The sequence below is a fragment of the Daphnia magna genome, linkage group LG1 (genome assembly GCF_020631705.1).
Source record: "Daphnia magna isolate NIES linkage group LG1, ASM2063170v1.1, whole genome shotgun sequence".
Classification (NCBI taxonomy): Eukaryota; Metazoa; Arthropoda; class Branchiopoda; order Diplostraca; family Daphniidae; genus Daphnia; species Daphnia magna.
This window is the reverse complement of record NC_059182.1, coordinates 6,572,451-6,593,912: the sequence shown is the minus strand read 5'-3', so window position 1 is coordinate 6,593,912 and position 21,462 is coordinate 6,572,451. Positions and strand designations below refer to the sequence as shown.

Here is a 21,462-nt window from a genome sequence, read left to right as displayed (position 1 = left end):
TTTAAACGTGTAAGGTTGCAGCAGCGGCAACATCCAATCTTGGTTATAACAGACAGCTGGGGCATAAGTTATTCAATATTACGAAAAGTAAATCGGAAGTTTAGTTTTCGTTATTAAAATTAACCTTAAGCAGCAACAAGGTCTCAAAAATTCTATCTGCAAGACGGTTGCGTCGGGCAGTGAGGACAAGTGGCCCTGCACTGAACAACCTCTCGACAGACGCACTTGATGGTAGTGCTGTATTATACTCTAAGAACAAGCGTTTAACTTTTGGATATTTGTCAAGCATAGCCAAATCTTTTTCTTTATCAATGAAAAACAACTCAAGTTCGTCAAGGGTGGCGGTGCTTGATTCGAAATAAGAGAATCATTGATTCAAATCAATTTTATTGAAAAACACTAAAATCAGAATCAAAAATCAGAATCAAATTTTGGTAAGAATAAAAAATCGGAAAATCAGGCAAAATTGATTCGAATCGTTGATTCGAATCAAATTTTGATTGGAATCAAAATTGATTCGGCAGATCACTGGTCTATACTATAGTACTGGTTCATTTTACGCAGTTAAGGTATGTTTAGTGCTTCGCCCTGAAACTACTAGTTGACTTTATTTAGTATTGCTCTTTAAAATATAACCAATAGTCAAAGATTTTGACAAAAAGGGAAGACCCTTCCCACTTTTTTTAACGGCTAGTTTAACGAGAAAACTAATGATGAAATCGAAATCAGCGTTCAATTTCGATAATGCCGTGTTATTTTTGGAGAATTTCAAGAGATTTCGTTTTTTGTCGATTTTGACAAAATTGGGAAGGCTATACCCTTCCCACTTTTTCATTTTTGGCCAAATTTCAAATTTTGCTTAAAATACATGATTTTGATTCAGAATTGAATGAAAATCACGAAAATCAGGGTTATTTTTCTATTGGTCTTATAGTTTTTTGTTTTAAACGTAAAAAACCATAAATTAAGTTGGTGCGCTAACGTACTGTTTTCGTTAATTTTTTAAACGGCTAGTTTAACGAGAAAACTAATGACTAAATCGAAATCAGCGTTCAATTTCGATAATGCCGGGTTATTTTTGGAGAATTTCAAGAGATTTCGTTTTTTGCCGATTTTGACGAAATTGGGAAGGCTATACCCTTCCCACTTTTTCATTTTTGGCCAAATTTCAAATTTTGCTTAAAATACATGATTTTGATTCAGAATTGAATGAAAATCACGAAAATCAGGGTTATTTTTCTATTGGTCTTATAGTTTTTGTTTTAAACGTAAAAAACCATAAATTAAGATGGTGCGCTAACAGCACTGTTTTCGTTAATTTTTTTAAACGGCTAGTTTAACGAGAAAACTAATGACTCAATCGAAATCAGCGTTCAATTTAGATTATGCCGTGTTATTTTTGGAGAATTTCAAGAGATTTTGTTTTTGGCCGATTTTGACAAAATTGGGAAGGCTATACCCTTCCCACTTTTTCATTTTTGGCCAAATTTCAAATTTTGCTTAAAATACATGATTTCGATTCAGAATTGAATGAAAATCCCGAAAATCCGGGTTATTTTTCTATCGGTCTTATGGTTTTTGTTTTAAACGTTAAAACCATAAATTAAGATGGTGCGCTAACAGCACTGTTTTCGTTAATTTTTTTAAACGGCTAGTTTAACGAGAAAACTAATGACTAAATCGAAATCAGCGTTCAATTTCAATTATGCTGTGTTTATGCCAAATAAACCTACCCAAAACAAACAAATACAGTTATTAAATTGAAAAATAGAAAAACTATTAGTTCCAAGTCAACTATGATGTACAGCACACGCAAGATGTGAAAACTGATATATTTTGAGGATTACAGCAGTACAGATATACATGGGAGACGATCAACTCTAGAACGTAAAAGAATCAGGTTATAATGAAGGTAAAATAATTCAAGAATGTGAAAAAAAACTCCGTAAGATCAGCTGGGGATTATAACTGTATATGCCGGTTTGTTTTGTAAGAAGAAAAAAAAAATGCCTTTTTTGACACGAAATCGTCGTAACAGCGTTACTATAAAGCGTTAAAATGACAAGCACACAGTAAGAGAAAGTTGGGTGTTATATTATATTATCTAGGCGGGATTGAATAGACCTCAACATCAGCACACGGTAAACTACTGCCAAGGAAGAATAAAACAAAATACAGTTCTACTGACATTGTAGTCAATAGGATCAAAGCCTTGTTGTCTTAGCGACATGTGTATGTGGACTAATGGCTACAAGACAGTGGAAAATCTCAAATGTCTTTTAGTTTGTTTTTGTCTTTTAAGAGAAATGTCAAAATACAGGGAATTAACTTGTATGTTGTGGGCGGGAAGAAGTTTTTCCTTAGCGATTCTAGTACCGGTCAGTGACAGACGTTCTCTTTCAATGGCAGTGTTGACATTCGAGGAACAGTTTGGCTTCCCTTGGTTTACGATGCGTCCAGATAGGGTAGAAGACACAGATTTCAAAAGCGGTCATAATCCAAGAGGAAAAAAAAAAGATGAAAGATGAGAGAGAAGCCCGCCACCCATGTAAGCCTGTACGTTGCGAAGCGTATTCTTTCCAGGCAAATTTTCCCTTCATCCGTTCTATCCTTCATTCAACTCGACAATCGAACCAGTAATTCTGTGTACGAACAGAAAAAAAAGCGTAGAGCACCTGGCGTGGCATAATAAGAGGGCAAAAAAAAAGGACCGTCTGCCTCAGTAAGAAACAAAATAGAAAGTTGGTGATAAAATCGATCTACTACATCTTCCCATATATAGAAAGCGAGAGGGAGAAAACGATTGGATGGGAAAGAGGACTTTCCCTCTCAATTTCTTTTTTCATCGTAATTTTTTTTGTGTAATTTTTTTTCTTGTTTTTGTTTTTTTTTGTTTAGTTTTTTTTTGGACATAAACTTGGGGTATAATTGCTGGATGGTTCTTGATTATTTCTTCTTCAGTGTGAAGAAACTTCGTTTCTTGGGTTCATCTTTCGTTGCCTGGGCTGGCATCGTCTGAGCTCGCGAGGATCCGGCGCTCGCGCTTTCAACCGCGGCATTGGTGGAAGCCTGTAGCTTAGTAACCCATCCGTTCATTTCTTCGTCATCCTTTGCCTGGAATAGATATTCACCCCCGTTTGCTAACCTGGATGTACAATAGATTAGTATCCATTAGTAGGTGAGCTCGCATTTGATCAAAACACATTGTTCTCTCGCTTACTTGAGACGGAAGACGTGTCTCTTCTTGGTGTAGTCAGCAGCCACTTCAGCCACAGCCGTACGAATGTCCAACGGACTTTCGTTGCGATGGTAAACTTCGGGAGCCGCTCTGGCGCACTTTTGATCCTGAATGAAAGAAAGTAAAACGCATAAAGGTTCGATCTAGTAAATTGTGGACTAGAGCATCATTACTTTGTAAACAGCCAAATCGCCTTGGCGCAAAGTCAAATAAACTTTGTCCCAAGATCGATTGGAAGCTTTTTTGGTAGTGGACTCCCACTCGTGTTTGCGGTTGACCGTGCCCTCGTAGACGTCATCTCCGCCAGCTAGAGAACTGCGGCGCTCTATTCGAATTGCAATTATCATAGTTAAAATTTGTTTGGCTCCACTGTCAACGAACATCAAAGCCAAAAGACAGGAAAATAGAAGAGAAACGGAGAAGGTGTTAAAGACTATTGGCAAATGTGTGCGTTTCATCTTCCGAGAGCGGACGGCTCGCGACGAGCGTCTTAAAATGCGAGTGTTACGACAGGAAATCGTGAAAGGTCGAAAGATTGCTTTTTAGATGATTGGCCGCAAATACAACCTTCTTCATCATCGCAAGCTGCTTCGTCGTCTGAAACGCTTCCGACGCCAGACGGAAGTTGGCTTTTCGATGATTTTTTCCAGCGGAAGGAGCGGAAGGGGGACTTGGAACGGGATCGAGATCCTTTGCCTTTTGGCGGAGTGGTGGTGGTTGTGGTGGTGGGCGTACGTGGAGACGCTGACGGCCTAGCCGAACGACCGGTTGACGATGCGGCTACAGGCGTACGGCACACAAATAGCAAACGGACAAGACATGAATCATCTTACCTTTCCACAGCAAATGACTTGTTTGGATTTCACATTTCAATCATATCCTACTGGCAACACACATTCATTCGATTTTCAAATAAAAGACTACTACTACTAGTAAACCGAATCAAAAGAAACCAATTTCATCATTCACCCATCGACGACTAACCAAGAAAAAAAAATAAAATAAAAATTCAATCTCATGCATAACTCGACAAAATGCCAGACAAGTAACTAAATAAAAACCGAAAGAATCTTGCATCATTACTTGTCGATGAATCTGCCGGGCTACTAGGCGACACTGGTACAGTCTGTCCAGGAGCGGAATAGGAAGGCGAAGAGGTTGTTTCAACCTTGGCATGCACTGGAATATCACACCAGGAATTCCATCAAAAAAGAAAATCAATTTTATGATACGATGATTTACCTATACAGGTAAACCATGTAAAGCTAAAACCAAAAAGATTTCGAGAGCTACATGACAGATCAACACGCAACATAGTGAGCACACCATAAAGCTAATTCACGATCAGGTGTGTTAAGTTGTGTTTAGCGAAAGACGTAAAAAAAAACAGCGAGGTTAGACATGCACGTTACATCCCAGCACCACTTACCGCATTAACAAAGAGGTGTAGACGTTAGCTCCTGTGAAGCAATTAATTGAACATCAAAGCCACATCTTATTCAAATTTTGCCGCCACCGTGTGCTCCACCACCAACCACCATGACTGGGTCATGTAGAGGACAGAATCTTAAAGCTTATGCGTAAAGCTACACACATCCTGCGGATGGACTTGACGCCGAGGTACAAAACAGGGAGGGTGGGGAAATCTGAACTGGATTTGTTTTTTTAGCGTGACCAATGCCCGACGAATTGGACAGTTTCGGAGAGGAATAAGCGACTTTTTTTTTTATTGAGTTCGGCTCTTACCTGGGGCCGGCTTAGCTTGTTCAGCTTTAGGTGAAGCCCTTCCTTTGAGATGTCAAAGGTTTTTGCGCGGCAAAAATTTAGAAAAAGAGAAAGAAAAATCGCAAATCGGATTTGTGAAAAAAAGCTTGTCACAACCAATGACCATACGAGCCTGAGAATAACAAAGAAACAATGTTTTACCTTCGGTGGCTTCTGTCGTCGGATCCTTATCGGTACTGCCAGATATAGGCTCAGATGGCGATGTGTCTCCGTCGGTTCTGGACATAAAATGAAATTTTGATTAAGTAGACGGAAGGATATGCTTGGAAAGTTTGGCATACTGGTCTTGATTTGATCCTTCGGGTGGAGAATGAATTGCAGCCAGAGCAGCTTGCTGAGCAGCCAACTCCTCGGCCCTTTGTCGCTCATCTTCTTCTTGGCGTCGTTTCAATTCTTTCAACTCGTACTGCAACACGAACAAGGCAATCAGTTAAAACGTAATCAGTTAAGCAAAAAAAAAAATGAAGCGCAAATGGCCAAATCCCCACACGAGTGATTGACTGATAAATCAAGACTACAAACGGGCTGATTACGGAAAAGAAATTAAACGGAAAAGAACCATCACTTTGACAACGACATACCTTTGGACTAGTAGTGTTAGTTTGTACGTTACATGCAGTTAGACTACCAGAAGCAGAGGAAAGTGCTACAGAACAATTGGTTGTGGAGGGATTGGAATGGACAGACTGTGTTTCGGATGGTCCGGCTTCAGAAATTGAAGGCAAGGTGGAGATCCGGCCAACGGCTGGATTAATTTCGACAGCGATTGGTTCTTGAGCTTTTTTCATCGGCTTGGGAGTAATCCGTAATAAATTTTGCCACATGTTCAACCAACTCGTATTCTTTTTGGGCTTCTTCTTAACGTCACTATCAAGGCTGTTTCTCCTGACTGGCAGCTCATCGGAAAATCCACTTTGCTCAGCTTCGCTCAGACCGGCAAAGGTAAGCCGTTTGTTTACCTCCGGCTGATTAGAAGTGCTATAGATCCATTCTTCACAATAGACGGCACTAGGCGATTCCGCTTTGCCAGAACATCCATCTTGAGAGTTTTTAAAGGACAGCGCCATATTTTGTCGTTTGACGCCTCTTTTTTTCCTGTATTTACGACGCTTCTTTAACTTGTCACCCGAAGCCGACGCGTTCGATGAGGAGGCCGAGGAGGCCGAGGTGTCCGAAACACAGGAGGAGTGGGAAAGGCGGGATAAATGGGGGGACGAGGAGGCGGAACTATTGTTAGAGACTAGGAAAGGACCGTCTTCATCGTGGAACGTCGATTCCTCGAACAGTTCCTTAATGCAAGCCGGACTAGGTGTTTGGTCGCTAATGGAGCGGAGTAAACTCCTGAATGGAGAGTCCACTACAGGATGAAAGTAACCAGGATGCCAACTAGGATGGTTGTCGACCAAAGCACCCGAAAGATCACCACCACCATCACCATGCAAAATCCATTCCATCTAAAGTGAAGTGAACATGACACAACGAAGGAATAACATCACCACTAAAACCCGAGAAACACATGCAAGTAGAGCGGAAAAGCATGCTGGCGGGCTAACGAAAACAAAACAAAGAAAGAAAGCCGGTGGAAAAGGTGGAAAAAGCTACCGTGTCTTCGGGCCGATTGTACCCATCGAAATGTTGGCCGTAGACTTCGCCGTCTTCACCCAAGAGTTTCTCTTGTTCCCTAAGCTCCAGCTTTTGTGTGTAACAGAACCAAGATTGACAAAGCGATAACAGATGACAAAATAGAAAGAAAAAAAAAAAAGAGCACCGAAAAAGACGAAAAGAAAAAAGATCTCGTAATAAAACAAGTGGATGACAGAAAGAAATCTACCGGACAGTCTAAATAAATTCTTGTAGAGACAGAATGAAACCAAAAGCCACAGGCCGTCAAGCAATGTCTAACTACTTTTTATAAAACAAATAATGTAGACTAAAGTGTTCTTCATTTGAATCCAATAAAGGTGTGTAAAGTATTGAAATGAGTTCACTCTTACCGTTGTCAATCTCTCGAGGGCAGCGAAGCGTTCTTCTTGGGCGGCAGCAGATTTTTCGAACGCCTCGTGTTTCTTTATCAAATTTTCCACCTCATCTATGGTGTGCTATGATTAGAAATGTTCCAAATGATTAACATAAATCTGATTCAATGACTCATGATGACGCAATTTCTTCTTACTCCTAATTCATGACTCATCAGGTAAGATTCTTGCGCCATCAGCCATCCTTCAGCAACGGCGGCGTCGCGGGCAAATTGGTAGACTTCCAAAACTAGAATAACAATTGCGCAAATAAGTTTCGTATACATAAATTCGCAAAATCATGTCCAGACATACTGAGCTGGAGGTGTTCCCAACGTTCCTCCCATCGGTGCAGCATGGAATTGCGTTGGTTGGTGAGGGCTACTAGTTTCTCTTTGATCTGAGATAATGACACATAAAAACTTTGAATGGAAATCCACAAACATTAAAGCGTGACAGCCACGAACCTCGTTAGTGGCGTAGTGTCCTCTAGACAAGAGTTCTTTGCCTAGAGCAATACACGCTGAAAAATTGTCTCCTCTAGCGTCGATTTCAGCCTTCAGACTCTGGTGATTGTTCATTAAGAGCTCCACGCCACTCACATCGCTAGATAGCGACGTTGTAAAAGACATTAGAACATTTTCTGTTTAGGTGTTATAATTATGTTTGTACCGTGGCTTTTCGGTTGTGTTCATTTGCCGGATGAGGTCATCAATCCAGAGGACGAGCGTGCGTACCATGGAGAAGAATCGGAAAAGGTCACCTGTGTCGGCCAATTTCTGACGTCTGCCCTCGCACAAGGCCTGCAACTGAAGCCAGGCATTGACAACCTCTCCTTCTCGGCCAGTAATCTCACGAGCTTTGTCTCCAGCGTAAGCCGCCTGGAGCCGTTGCGAATCTTCCTGGACACCCTGGACCTGACTCTGTAACGTTTGAAGATCCTGCAGGACAAAAGATCGTTGAATATGTCATCCAGAATCACTTTATCGACTTAATAATATCACCTGGATGAAGTTTTGATGTTTTCGTTGGAGAGCAGATACGGAACCCGCATCTCTTCCCAACTCGTCAGACAGGGTGTTTTGTTTCTCAACGATGCGACCCAAGACGTCCTTACAATCGTGGAAGAACTTGTGCAGTTCGCGTGAGGCGGCCAACATTTGTGTTCTTGTATCGATCAACTCGAGGAGATCAGCCCAAGCTTCGTTCAGATCGTCTTTCCATTCGGCGATGGTGGCGGCGTCAGAGTGACGGGCACCCATCAACTGATCAGCGATTTCGTTGACAGCAGCCACGCGTTCAGTGCCGATCGTTTCGGTATCCCGAGCAAATTCCTAAAAAGCGGAAAATGATTCATTTAAAACTCACCGGCTACGGAAATTGAATTAAAAAGCGACATTAATTACTTTAAAGCGTTCCCAAAGGAGTGTAACATGATCGTAATCTTGACCAAGCTCGTGCGAGCCGGCAACGACTTCACGGTCAGCTATCCATTGGCGGAGGTCGTCGACTTCGCGGCTAAGCATGAAGAGTTGCAAGGCTTCTTCCAGTTTAGCACGTCGTTCCTGCGCTAAGTCGCGAAGACCAGCGTACAACTTGTCGACCTGAGCTTGCCGGACAGCAATTTGGTCGCTGTCGGGATGGCCTTCGGCAATAAGCTGGGTGGAAGTCTCCCCTAGAGAGCGAATGGTCTCGGCATAATCTTCGACGGCTAATTCCAAAGTTTGGTGTTTCTTCATTAAGTTCTGTGCTGATATCTCATCCTTGCCACGGTCTTCTACCATCATATACAGTTCTTGTTCGCTCATCCACGACTCAGCCTCGCTGGCATCGAAAAAGTATTGCTGGGCCCGTTCGGAAGCCAAAAGGTTGGCCCGTCGATTATCCATGGCGTCTTTCAAGATCTAGGAACGAGATTAAAACAATGTAGACAAACACAAAATTGGCGATTAAGTTTGAGATATCCCAGTACCTGCCAAGTGTCGAGCAATTCCTCGATGAGGTTGGAGAATTCTTGCGAATCGGCGTGATCTTCATCGATCAATTTCTGTCCATTGTTGCACACCAAGTGGATTCGCTGTTCGTGGTTGTCGATTTCTGTTCTCAGCGATTGGTTTTTCTTTTTCAAAACGTTGACGTTGAAGAGAGAGTTACCGTAGTCACTGGCGGTGGCTAACGGCATTTTGTCTGAGATCCAGAGTTTCTCGTCTTCGACATCGCGTCGGAACTGGTAGGCTTCTTTCTTCTTTTCCAAATCACGCTGTCTTCTGACCAGGGGTGCTTTCAGCTCGTCGAATCTCCTCTCGACGGCTTCTTTCTTTTGTTGAATGTCTTCCACCTTCTCAGGTGTCATGCGTTCCAAATATTCAGCCTGTGCGCCCAGTTCGGACACTTGTTGGGCCTTGATTGCCATCTGTGTTTCAATCATTTGTTGTTTCTGCATCAAGATGTTGACGGAGGCCAAGTCTTCCCCAGTACCGCCAGTCACCATCTGTTTCTCGAGGTCGGACATCCAAGTATCGATGTCATCGCAAGTTTGCTCGTAAAGGACTTGCCTATTGGCGTCGAATAGGCGTTCACCCTTTTCGCGTGTGGTCCTCTCTAAGTCGTCAAACTGGTGACTCAATTCCTAAAATTAGAGCTACAATTAGCAACCGACGAATAGCAATGTCATTCATGCCCTATCGAAAACTAACCTGGATACGAGGATCAATAACAGATATGATTTCTGGCTTTTCCTTGATCAACTGCTCTCCGGCCTGCTGGATGTGATAGAGCCTATCTTTATTCGAAGCGATTTCAGCTTCAAAAGCCTGGTGGCGAGTCCACTTGGAGTGAACTGTTTTGGCGCTACGGTAGGTCTCGTCCTGGGCGATAATGTTCTTTTCTTGAATCCATTCGGACAATTCTTCGCAGTCTTGCAAGAACTGTTGAAGTTGTAGAGCGTCGCGAAGTTTTTCCATAAGCTGGACGGCTCTCTGGCGGTTGGCCTCGCGGCGTTCGCTAATGTTCTCGGCCTTTTTCTGGGCCTTGTCAGCGGCAAAGTGGCCCTCATCTTCCAAGCGCTGGGCAAACTGGATTACGTTATTGACCTTGTCGTCGTTAGCGTCCATTGTTGTAAGGAATGCTTCGTGGCGTTTAATGGCATTCTCTGCTTGTTCCAAATTGGCTGGCATTTCATCCTAGATAGTAACAATAAGCAGAGCATGATAAACATTTCGTCAAGTTATTGCAATCAATCTTTATACCTTGGAAAGGACGTGCTCCTGGTGAGCAAGAAGGACTTCGGCCTGCTTGGCATCTCGCAAGAACATCTGCAAGTTGAGGGATTGAGAGAGCAATTGCTGGCGGTTTTCCCACATTTGGTGCAATTCTTCCCAGCCATCACGAAGAGCCTTGAGTCGCTCTCGCAAGAACATGTACTGGGGATCGTCTGATGTCGTCTCTTCGGCTGTGATACGCTCACCATAGTCCATCATGCGTGAATAATCGTCAGTGTAGTTGTCAATTTCCTCGCGGATACCCTGGTGTTGGCTCAAGAGTTTTTCGGCTTCTGCTAGAGAAGCAGGGATGTCCTCAGAGGCAACATCCGTCTGTGTCTTGGTCAACCAGGTCTGGAAGTGATCCAAGTCACGCAAGAAACGATGCAGATCACCGGCTTCTTCCAATTTGGCATCGCGCTCCTTCAGCATCTGAGTCAAATTCTCCCAGACTGAGCGGATCTGTCCCAGGCGTTCGCGGATAACCTCTTCTTCTTCGGGATGTTCCACACCAATTTTCTCGGCTTCTTTGTCCAGAGAATCCAATTTGGCCTGGATGGCAGCAAGGTCGCGTTCCATGCCGGACAAACGACGTTGCAACGTCATGATGCCAGTAAGGTCCATTTCCAAACTGTCAGTGGACTGCAGAATGCGGATCTTGTCTTCAATCCACAGGATGGTTTCACGACATTCAATGTGGAAAGTCTGGACACCATGGGCTGATTGAAGTTCATCGCGTTTGGCTTCTGCTCGATCGCGTAACTCAGCCCAGCGAGCGTTGAGCTGGTTCTGGCGGGCGACGATATCCTCCGAATTAGGGTGCTCAACGTGAAGCAATTGACGAGCCAGTTGGTTTACAACAGCCACACGTGAGGCATTTGCATTCATCTCGCGATCAAATCCATCGTAACGGTGACGCATGACTTCGACGTCTTCAATGTCCTTGGCTGGTACCATCGTCTCCAACATGCGTTCCTTCTCACCGATCCACTGTTCGACTCCATCAGCTTCAGAAAACAGCTTGTAAAGCGAAAGGGCATCCAGCAAGCGCTGTTTGCGCAGCTTAGCCAATTCCATTAGTTCTCTATAGCGACGTTCAATACTGGCCAAGCGTTCCACGACTTCGGGGGAAGTGCGGTCCTGTTCACCCAGTTCTTCGGACTGCTCCTTAAGGGCGTCGATAGTGGATGCATAGTTCTTAAGCTCTTCGGTAACGTCTTTGTGTTTTTTAAGTAGAGATTGGACGTTTGCTTCATCACGGCCGACATCTTCGCTGGAAACCAGACGCAAAACATCCAGCATCCAGGTGTCAACATCGTCGGCATCGGTGAAAAATTGGTGGTAGCTAACAGCCTCTTCCAAACGCTTTCGTCTGTAAGCTGCCGTTTCACACAAGTGATTCCACATATCTACCATCTCTGTGATACGTTCTTGGATCTTTTCCGAGCCTGATTATGTTTAAAACGACAAATAATAACAAATTTCAATAAAAATGATTTCTAAAATAACCTCTTAACAATATTGCGTACCAAAATGTTCCTGCTGGATAAGTTCTTCACCAACGTTGACCACAGAGTAGAGAGTCGGTTCATGGCTGGCAATATCTTCTTCAAGTGCCTTATGTTTGGAGATGAGTAGATGAATGGTAGTCAAGTCATGACCAATATCTCCAGTCGACAAAATGTGTTCTTTTTCCTTGATCCAGTTTTCTTCATCGGCCATATCCCAATAGAATTGCCAAAGTTTGCGGCTTTCTTCTAGGCGAGCACGGCGTTCCACGGCCAGTTTGACAAGTTCAGCATAAGCATCCTGATCAGCAAATGCCACATTAGAAAAGCAGAGAAATCAAAATGTTATTTGTATATCACCTCGAGCTGTTGGACGCGATCGACAATAATGGCCGGATCGCAAGGGCCGAATCCACCAGTAGCTTCGGTCTCCAAGAAACGTTGGGAGTGTTGCACTACCATTTTGACTCGTTCTCCCAAAACATTGATATCGGCTTCTACAAGGGCATGCTTTTGCAGCAGGTCTTCGACCCCCATTAAATGTTTACCGTAGTCTTCCGACAATAGACGGACCTTCAGCTCTTCCATCGAATCCAGAATGTACAGCATTTCCTGTCATAACACAATAAAATGATTGAGCAATTAAGGGCATTGTATGGTGTGCAATAATCAAACCTGGAAGTTTTGCTGCAATTGGAGGGAAAGTTCTAAACGCATACGCCTGGCTCTAAGCAGTTCCAGGAGATACTGCCACAGACGAAGAACGTTGTCTTTACGAGCGTTGATGCGATCGATGTCGTGATAATTTTCGGCCTCCAATTCCTGGGCTACAGCCACAACAGCCTGGACACGTTCCTCATAAGCGAGAATGTCCGTCTCGATCGCTTCATGCTTCTTGGCGGCGGCTTCAACGGCAGCCAAATCGAATCCAAAATTATCCTGAAGGATACGAGCAAAATTCAAAGTTCACGAATTATTCGGACACACAACGTTATATTTCCAATACCTGTGAAACAAGACGTTGGTTTTCGCTGAGCCAAGTCTCTCTCATGCCTGCCTTGCGGTCGAAACGGGCAGCCAACTGCTCTAGCTTCTCTTGACGAATGAGCTCTTCGCGAAGGGTGAGCTCACGTTCGTGCTCTGATTTTTCCAGACGCTCCCATGCTTTGTTGATGTCGGAGATCATCTTGCCTTCTTTAGGGAAATAGGGTTTCTGATTGTTGGCCCTCATTTTCGACTGCAAAGTGAAGAGCAAAACTTCGAGGTTGCCCTTTTCCACAAACTTGGGTGGCTTTTCTAGCGTGCGGTAATTGTTGAATTGCAGCAACTGTTGCTGAACGCCTGCCAAGGAGTTGGCAAAATCACGTTCGCTTAAAGATCGGATGGTTGATTCGATCCAGCGTAGCAAATCGCTTGTCAATGTCTCGTATTCGGTGACCATACGATCGTTCTCCATGGCGAGACCTACCACTTTTCCGATACGTTTTCCTTGTACAGTTTCTTGCTTTAATTTCGAGAAGTAATGATAATATGTAACGACATATGTGATGATTGATTTTTCGTCGGGCTGATCTACGTAAATATCTTCGGCATCCAGCAATTTGGTCAAGCCAAGTTTTTGCTCAGCCACGTTAAAAGCGTTGTTCAAATTAAACATGGCGTTGGATTTGGACAGTTTGTCGTACTGGACAAGTTCTGGGCAGTGTTTGTGGATAATGGCGTTAAAAGCCAAACCATCGCGCCAAGATGTCGTGAAATTCCGAATGTTGACGTTCTGATAACCGGCTGTCTTCATCTGGCACCACAATAAGAGGGCATCCTTGGCCGAACGTGTTTCGTTATTATCTGTCTCTTCGATAGTAATGTCTTGGATCTGGTATTTTTTAAAAGGAAAAAATATTCCGGTTTTTTTATTTTATGTGATTGCAATTGCAGTGAGAAGTTATATGTACCTGGAAACGAAGAATAATGGTCCAGATAAGACCGAGAGTTAAACGGGAACTGCCATCAACGATATCGTGGGAGCCCATGTTTTCCAAATGGACACGTTGATCTCGAAGGAACTGCAGAGCCTTGTCTACGTTTTCCAAGCAATGAATACGCATTTTGCCTTTGGTTGGACGTGGCTAAAAGAAACAAAATTTTAACAGGAATTTAAGCAAGAAAAGAAATTCAGAACATACCAAACGTTCGCCTGAGAGAACTTCCAATAGTTTTAAAAGCATTTTTCCATCGCGGAGATCTGTATAAAGATCACCTATGCGGTTCCCGACTCGCACGAGATGGGAATTGACCCATTTTTGGAACGTCTTCTTTTGTACACTCTCACGTTCATCTGTTTAAAATACAATCCACGCATTAGCATTCGAAATATGGTTAAAGGATGTCGGTAGGGGGGGTCATTGAATTAGGATAGACGGAAAGAAAACCGCAGGGTGTGGCACCTCGCAATTCTTTGACAACGACATCTATATAGTTGTCACTCATAGTAGAGTTGAGTCGCTTGTTATGATTGAGCACTTGGACATCAGGTGGTTCCGTCGTGGACAACACAATTGGAACAATAAAAACGGGTTGCACAAGATCGTTTGGACTGTCGTCTTCGTCAAAACTACTGTCTTCACGTTGCACGCCCGGTGTTGATGAATAATTGGCTATAATGGAGTCCATTTCTTTAGCGACCGGACGGTCAGCCCACGACGCGATAGAGAAACTAGCTCTCGGCTGCGCTACCTGGTCGCTTTTACCGTCACTATCAGAAGTTGTGGCCCAGCCAGAGCCTTGTTGATAAGACAAGCTGCAATCATCGTTGGGGTGCCAACTGAACCTTGGTTGTCTGGCAGGACTTTGTTCGGCAAGGGAGCGCTGAATATCGGCAGCGACGCGAGCAACATGCCAGCTACGGCGTTTGTTTGCCGTCGTGCCGGCACGTACTCGAACCACATCTGGCGTTACGTCGCCGTCCATTTGTTTTCTTACGTAGAACTATTGAAAATACGACACCGGCCAGCCGAACAGGTGACCCGTCACTGTGTCGATGATGTTTAAGCTTTACTGGTTTCACGGGGTCTGACACGAAAAACCTACCGCACTTCCGCACGCGGGCATGCATGATTATTTCACACTCTCTCTCATTCTCCGTCATCCTGAACGGAGGGGAATAGGGCGATTGTATGCCGGAATCCGACGCCCTCCGATAAAAACATCCCGTGACAAACGTAAACCACAGACCAAATTTTTCATTTTAACGTGTCTAAAAAAAAGTTGGTGCATTGGTGGTAGCAGTGTTGGTTATTGTTATCAACATTATGTTATCTGGGGTTTGGTCGCTTTTGGAAACTACGAAAAAATAAAATAAAAAAGGTTCACTGTTGAACGAGCTGAACGATCGGGTGCGCGGCCCAAACGACTCTCTCCCACTGATTTGCAGGTATCGTGCCATTTTTGTAATTTAATATTCATAGGCGATCGTTCATAAGGTACAGGCGATGGCAGAGTCACGGCTAGGAAACTTGTCGGTGCATAATGTAAAAGACATTTTTACACCCCTTTTGCTTCTCTCCTGAATGTTGGCGGGTCGGTGGCGGTTTCATTCGGTTTGTTGCGGATTTATTGATAGGGTCACAAAATGTGGGTCACGTGATTCAAAAAAAGAAGCTGGGGGAGGAAAAAGAAAAGAAAAAATTTACCTGCAAGAGCCTTGATGCGAGATCGCTCAAAGAGCCTCGATGACGAGTTGCCTCCATCGTAGTCGTAGTCGTCAATGATTTCCTGCTGCGTCGCCGGGTCCCACCGGACGCTGACGCTAATATCCGTCGTCATTTTCCGCTTTTCTTCGTCTTCAGCTTCGTCTTTTTGGGGGGGATGGTTAGGAGATTCTAAGTTTGACTTCAAACAGCCACTTCCCTAAGAAAATTGACAGTCTAGCCGTACTAAAACCAACTGCAATTTTAAAAACAAAAAATAATAAAATTATTCTTTGAAGAATAAGAGATAGACACAATAAGGGAGGAATAGTGATTCAATCAAAACACGCTAAGACAGAGGAAAAAAGAAAATCTTCATTCATTTCCCACAGACGAGTGAACGTAATAATAACGTGCATGTTTGGCATCGACTCCGTTACGCCCACCAACCAGTGAAAAACAGAAAGAAAAAAAAACTGCGGAATAAAAAGAAAATCCTGAATGTTTGTGCTTGTTTGTTTCCCCCCCAGTGATGAGTGCTGCCATCTGAGTGCCGTCGAATCCCAGACAGCCAGCCGCACCCAGACGCCATCTCTGCCATGCAAATAGAGAAAGTCGACGGTTTTTTTGTGTCGGCCAAATGCCCAGAAGGTGGAAGATATACTCGGGTGATGACCGCATCGCCGATTCCAGACGATGTCTTGGCTCAACAACTCACATTCTCTATCGATCGTAGTAAAAAACTCGGGGCATTTGAACTTGTCAAGAGAATAGTCCAAGTTTGTAATGAGCTTCTTCCGGCCGGACGAAGTTACAAGCTAGACGGGAAACTGGCAGAATGCGGCTGCTTTTTATTCTTCTTTCATTTTAAAATGTTATACAGCTGCCAACAATATTTTTCTCGATTAAAGAACTATTTTCAAATATTTCATTTAATCCGAAACTTGTAGAAAAAAGAAACCTTACAAAAGGGAATCCTTATCAGAGAGCGAATACGGTGAAAATCCATTGATTATCGTGATAAGCAACAAAAGGCTAATCCTCAAACGTCGTTAAACTTGATTGTGATTAGGTTATCAAAAAATATGGACGCTCTTTTCTCACTTGGGAGATGTCAGGAAAAAAACTACATCTCGACGAGTACTCAATCGACTGTAGAAAGGGCAAAGAAGCCAGGCGTCAATGTCATCGTAAATCGAATGACGACCACGATTCGTAAACTGGCTCGTAACCGGAAAGAAACAAATCCAGCTATTTATCTTCAAAACTTGTCATAAAGAGGTCTCTTTCTTCTTCTTGTTTTCACAATGGCCCATGTGTTCCTTCGTATACTATACAACGATTTACGTTTGTTAATCAGCCTCATCGACATGGCCTCATATCAACACGTGCAACTGAAGCAAACAAACATGTCAAAAAAAGACGCTCACCAGTAGACGGAAGGGGAACATTGTCACAGGGTATTCGGATGGTAGGGCGTCGGAGGAAATGGGTCTAGGGGGAGACCGTCTATTGATCGTGTTCCACTCCCTTCTCTTCCATTCCACGTTGCCAGTTTTTGTAGGCGACGCCCGAGAGCATTCACTAAAGGCACCGTTACGCCGTTCGTCAACACAAGGGAAGGTTCTTTTGCGTTACTATCTCTTTATACTCTTGAAGATGATGTGACGTCATTACGTTTTACTGGGGGAAAAAGGGCTGGGAAGCGAAATCGATATAATCTTCTACTGGTTTCTTTTCATAATCCAATTAGATAACAAACTCTTGACAAAAGTAACTGTTTTTAAGGGTCACCTGCTTATTTCACCCTCCTTTCTCTCACGACCTTAATGACGATCAAGTTACCTCGGCAACGGGAATTTCATTCAGAATGGAGTTCTCATATTGATCAAACGTGGGATGAGAAGCAGGTTTTTAGTTTCTAGCTAGAGATGACGGGCGCACGCCATCGGCCATTCGACCCGAAAGCGGCGAGCTTCTACGAAAACCACACACGGGAAGAGTTTTCATGTGTTGGTCGGATGTGGTAAAGTATTATTTGGCGCGGTCAGCCCGACGTCGCCCTAGCGTCCTAGCCCTCGGCAGCGGCTGATTTGTTGGTTAGGGCAACAACGTCTGGTGTGACAAGGAGGGCAGCAAGCAGAAACGAGTAGAAGAGATGCGAGCCAACATTTCGGAGCCGAATACAGTGAATATATCCCGCCAGTTACTAAAATAGACAGGGCTCTCTGAATGGTATGTGTCCGCACGGCTGCCTCTCTTTTACACTGGCTTTAAGAAGGAAGAAAAAAAGAACATGAAAATGTAAAATGCCAGCTGGTCAGCAGCCTATGCACTACTCCCCAGACTAAAAGGCCTCGTTTTCTTGTGTTTGGCGATTCCTGACAGATCACGATCTGCCTAAAACGGGTTTGCTTCCACCTTCTTTTTTCGTTGTACCGACATTTCTCTATTGTTGTAACCAACAGCCAAGCCCAGCCCCTCCTACCACAGCTTTCAGCTGATCGGCTTTCATCGTTGCAACTCCCGAGATACCACGAAGGTGACACGAACATGAAAATAAACGAATTTTCATATGCCATCAGCTTCTAGAGCACGAAAATGATTCCAGTTAGATAGCCGTCGAAGCGGCACCGGCTTTCCAACTTTGGGGTTTTCTGGTAACTTGCACCAGACAACGGCGTCCCCGTGCACGCAGACGTGTAACACACCCAACACAAAACAAGACATGATCTCACTACGTAACAATCCAACTTGGTACACTCACCTGATCGAATGGACACGTATCCTTGTTTCCTGTTTAAAGATGATTTAGAATTTGTCGATATTTGCTCATTGAGATACAGGATATTGTGGTGGAAAGGGCTCCCGATAGCGACAGAGCAGCCACAACACACTCACAAGCTCCGTCACCAACACTCAGTTTTCCAAAGCCTCTCAGCAAATCCAAAGCCTCGCCCAAAGACTAATGCCCTGGTGAGCTACAGTGGCTCTAACAGTAATAATTAAAAGGCTTGCCATTAACTCTTTTACTCAAAATTGTTAAACAAATTCCAAACAAATGAAAAAGAACCTTTATTTCTAGCACAAAATGTGTAACGCCGTATTTGTTATTGTTATTCTTTCGGTTTTTCCTTTTATTACCGTGTTCATACAAATGTCCACCCCGCTTATCAGTAAACAGCAACTCACCATCACCTTATCAGACTTCAAATAGTTATTGGTGACCGAAATTCAACAACAAATATTTTACTTACGATTTTTCATTAGGCTTTACTGAACTCTACCTTTATGTACTCGCTACCAGCAGGTTAATTTGTATTTTCTACAATATCGTTATTTCGTGAAATGTATTACTCTTACCAATTCGTGTTCGTTTAAACTTGTTAAAATCATGTATCAACTTGTTTTGGTTCTTACTTTTCTATTCAGGATTCTTCAAGATGACGTACATAAACTTTTCTCAAAACAAGATTTCCTTGTGATGGTGTTTTTCTCCAGCGTCCGCCTATGAGTCATGAGTCACCCAAAAAAGAAACCGGTTTGAATTTTATGATTTATAAAACTACGGATAGAGGGCGAAAGGTGCCGGTATGGCACTTGTGTTGTCATGATTATCTAGATAGGTGGGTGGAATAGAAATGTGGTAAACATGGAACCGGCTAACCATGCCGTTCATATAGATTTTTAAAAATTGAGCTTTATTCTCACTCATTTTACAATAAATATATCATAAATGAACGAGGAAACAAACAAAAAAGTATATTCGTCCTGTATTCTTACCGTTAATGCTTCCATGGAATCCAAGGGCCTTGAAGAAAAAATAAGTTAACGTGGGATTTCAGATGTTATTCATTTACTACGGAAGAAAAAAATAATATCGTCAAAAGGAGTAGTTTACTTCTGATATAAGAATACCTTAAACATTCGGACCAGTTCTGAGGCTTAAGAGAAAATATTGGGCTATGGGGGTGAAATCATTTGAAAATTACATGATTCCCAAATAATTACGCCAGAATGAAATTAAGTCATAAGTGAAATCTTAAAGCACGTCATAATTTACATGTGAACTTCCAATGGGTATATAGTTCTAATATTCATTGAAGAATAATAATCTACCTTTGTTGGCACGTGGAACTGCGGATGTTATATGCAAATAACCGAATGACGTAACGAAAGCGTCATTCACTGGGAAAGGGCGATCTCTCATTCTCTATGGCAGTTCCGCTGAAAATAGGTTTGTGGTATGAGTATGACTGATCATTTATTTCTGCACAATAGAAAAAAATCCACCACAAACGATATCGCCAGATCTTAAGATTTCTGCACCAGCATCAAGGCCATTCTGTTGTTCATGGAAACCGACAAGAAAGGAGAAAGGTAACCTTTTTGGCTGCATAGGCTGTCAACATTCCAAAATGAAACGATAAAAACTACCCGTAAAGATACTTATCAATATTTAAAGATTGACATTTGGCAAAAAAAAACCATTGCATTTTGTTTGTTACAGGGAGATTAAAACAAGTTGTTTGTAATCTGCATTACTGCATGATTGGTCATCGATTCGAATTATAGTAACTATAGCGAGTAACAATTTGTTGGTTTACCTCGTTACTTGGTCCTCTGTCGCAAGAACGTTTAAAGAGGAGGTGCACGCTGTATAATATATTGTACACAAATATGGAAAAGCCACGCGTAAATGTAGTGGACAATGTAAGTTGGCGTTTTTATTTTAAAATAAAAATGCGATGACCTGAACAATTGTAATCTAACTTTTTGTTCATAATCCGTCATTTTCTAGCTGAAAAGTACAGAGGAATTATCGAAGTTAATAAGCAAAAGTCTTGCTCAAGTTATTCGTTTCTCGGGTAACCAGGACCTGAAGGAATCGTGCCTCAGTTTACTAGGTGTAAACAATTCTTATGAAGCTGAAAAAGTAATTTACCAGCAACTCAGTGAATGGAAGAAGAAACCTTCTACTGAAAATAGAAGTTCTATATCTCAGATGCCTGCACATAAACGCAAAGTAATCTTGCCTATAAGTCATTGGAATTTCGTAAACTTATTTTAGATTTGACAGTTTGATAGTCAATGGACCAAAATGATACACAACGATTTGGAAGACTGGGAATAACAAACTAGTATTTCAATTGACTGACACATACAGAAGAGAAATTTAAATAAAAATTTTATTCTTTCTTATCTTCTTGTTCAATTAGGGCCGATTGGATTCCTACTTTCTGTAATTCTTCTATCAGTTCACCGTTCTTGTGCATCTGTAACAAAATATCACAACCACCAACAAATTCTCCACCAATAAAAATCTGAGGAATTGTGGGCCAGTTTGAAAATTCCTTGATACCTTTTAAAACAGAAGATTGAGGCTTTAGTTACACAATCATTTTTACACAATGCTATGTGAAGAATTACCTTGTCGCATGTTCTCATCTGCCAGCACATTGTGAGCATCATAATTTGTAACTCCATGCATTCTAAAAATTTGAACAACTGCATTGCTGAAGCCACACATTGGTTGTTCAGGTACTCCTTTCATGAAGACAACTACTTTATTTTTCTTTACCATCTGTTCAAACTGTTCTTTGGGTATTACAGTAGAATAACGAGAAACTGAAAAATGTTTTTTCAGAACTGCTGATTGAAAAAAAGCCTTGGAACACCTCTGAATTGCAGTCGTCATCTTATTCAAAGGAGACTATGCTGAATTGAGTTTAAAATAGACGTTCACGTAGAAGTGTTTAACTCAACCAGACGAAAATATTAACAACATTAACCGAACGCGAATGTGTACCACGGCGTGATTGCCAGTTATCGCATACGAGAAGTTGATTAACTGTTGGTTGTTTAAAAAAAAAAAAAAGAGGTATTAAACAGTTTGTGGCCCGTGCCTTTACTCAAATATCATAATTTTTTAAAGTAAACTTTTACAAAAAACTAGCCAACTACTCGACT

General features: G+C 42.5%; 2 protein-coding genes across 13 annotated transcripts; both read right to left on the bottom strand.

Annotated features, from left to right (window-relative positions):
- Positions 1-1,813: 1,813 nt before the first annotated feature.
- Positions 1,814-18,479, bottom strand: LOC116925030 (spectrin beta chain). Of its 12 annotated transcripts, XM_045169379.1 has the most exons (27): positions 18,260-18,479; positions 15,496-15,748; positions 13,990-14,141; positions 13,759-13,932; positions 12,813-13,679; positions 12,482-12,745; positions 12,167-12,418; positions 11,828-12,107; positions 10,287-11,746; positions 9,735-10,220; positions 9,011-9,667; positions 8,445-8,942; positions 8,043-8,372; positions 7,711-7,979; positions 7,506-7,644; positions 7,354-7,438; positions 7,197-7,288; positions 7,018-7,122; positions 5,605-6,477; positions 5,305-5,429; positions 5,165-5,241; positions 4,985-5,026; positions 4,322-4,417; positions 3,806-4,018; positions 3,412-3,563; positions 3,221-3,345; positions 1,814-3,145 (listed from the first exon to the last, which is right to left on the bottom strand). In XM_045169379.1, the coding sequence occupies exons 2-27, from the start codon at positions 15,626-15,628 to the stop codon at positions 2,947-2,949; spliced, it is 8,145 nt and encodes a 2,714-aa protein (XP_045025314.1). In that variant the 5' UTR covers positions 15,629-15,748; positions 18,260-18,479; the 3' UTR covers positions 1,814-2,946. The 12 variants fall into 12 exon arrangements, with proteins under 12 accessions (XP_045025314.1, XP_032788181.1, XP_032787575.2 ...); XM_032932290.2 differs by lacking the exon at positions 5,605-6,477 and having other exon boundaries at positions 18,260-18,451; XM_032931684.2 differs by lacking the exons at positions 15,496-15,748; positions 18,260-18,479 and adding an exon at positions 14,251-14,837.
- Positions 18,480-20,614: 2,135 nt separating this feature from the next.
- On the bottom strand, positions 20,615-21,306 carry LOC116926541 (glutaredoxin-related protein 5, mitochondrial). Its single transcript, XM_032933521.2, has 2 exons — positions 20,923-21,306; positions 20,615-20,854 (listed from the first exon to the last, which is right to left on the bottom strand). The coding sequence occupies exons 1-2, from the start codon at positions 21,188-21,190 to the stop codon at positions 20,682-20,684; spliced, it is 441 nt and encodes a 146-aa protein (XP_032789412.1). The 5' UTR covers positions 21,191-21,306; the 3' UTR covers positions 20,615-20,681.
- Between the last annotated feature and the right edge of the window lie 156 nt (positions 21,307-21,462).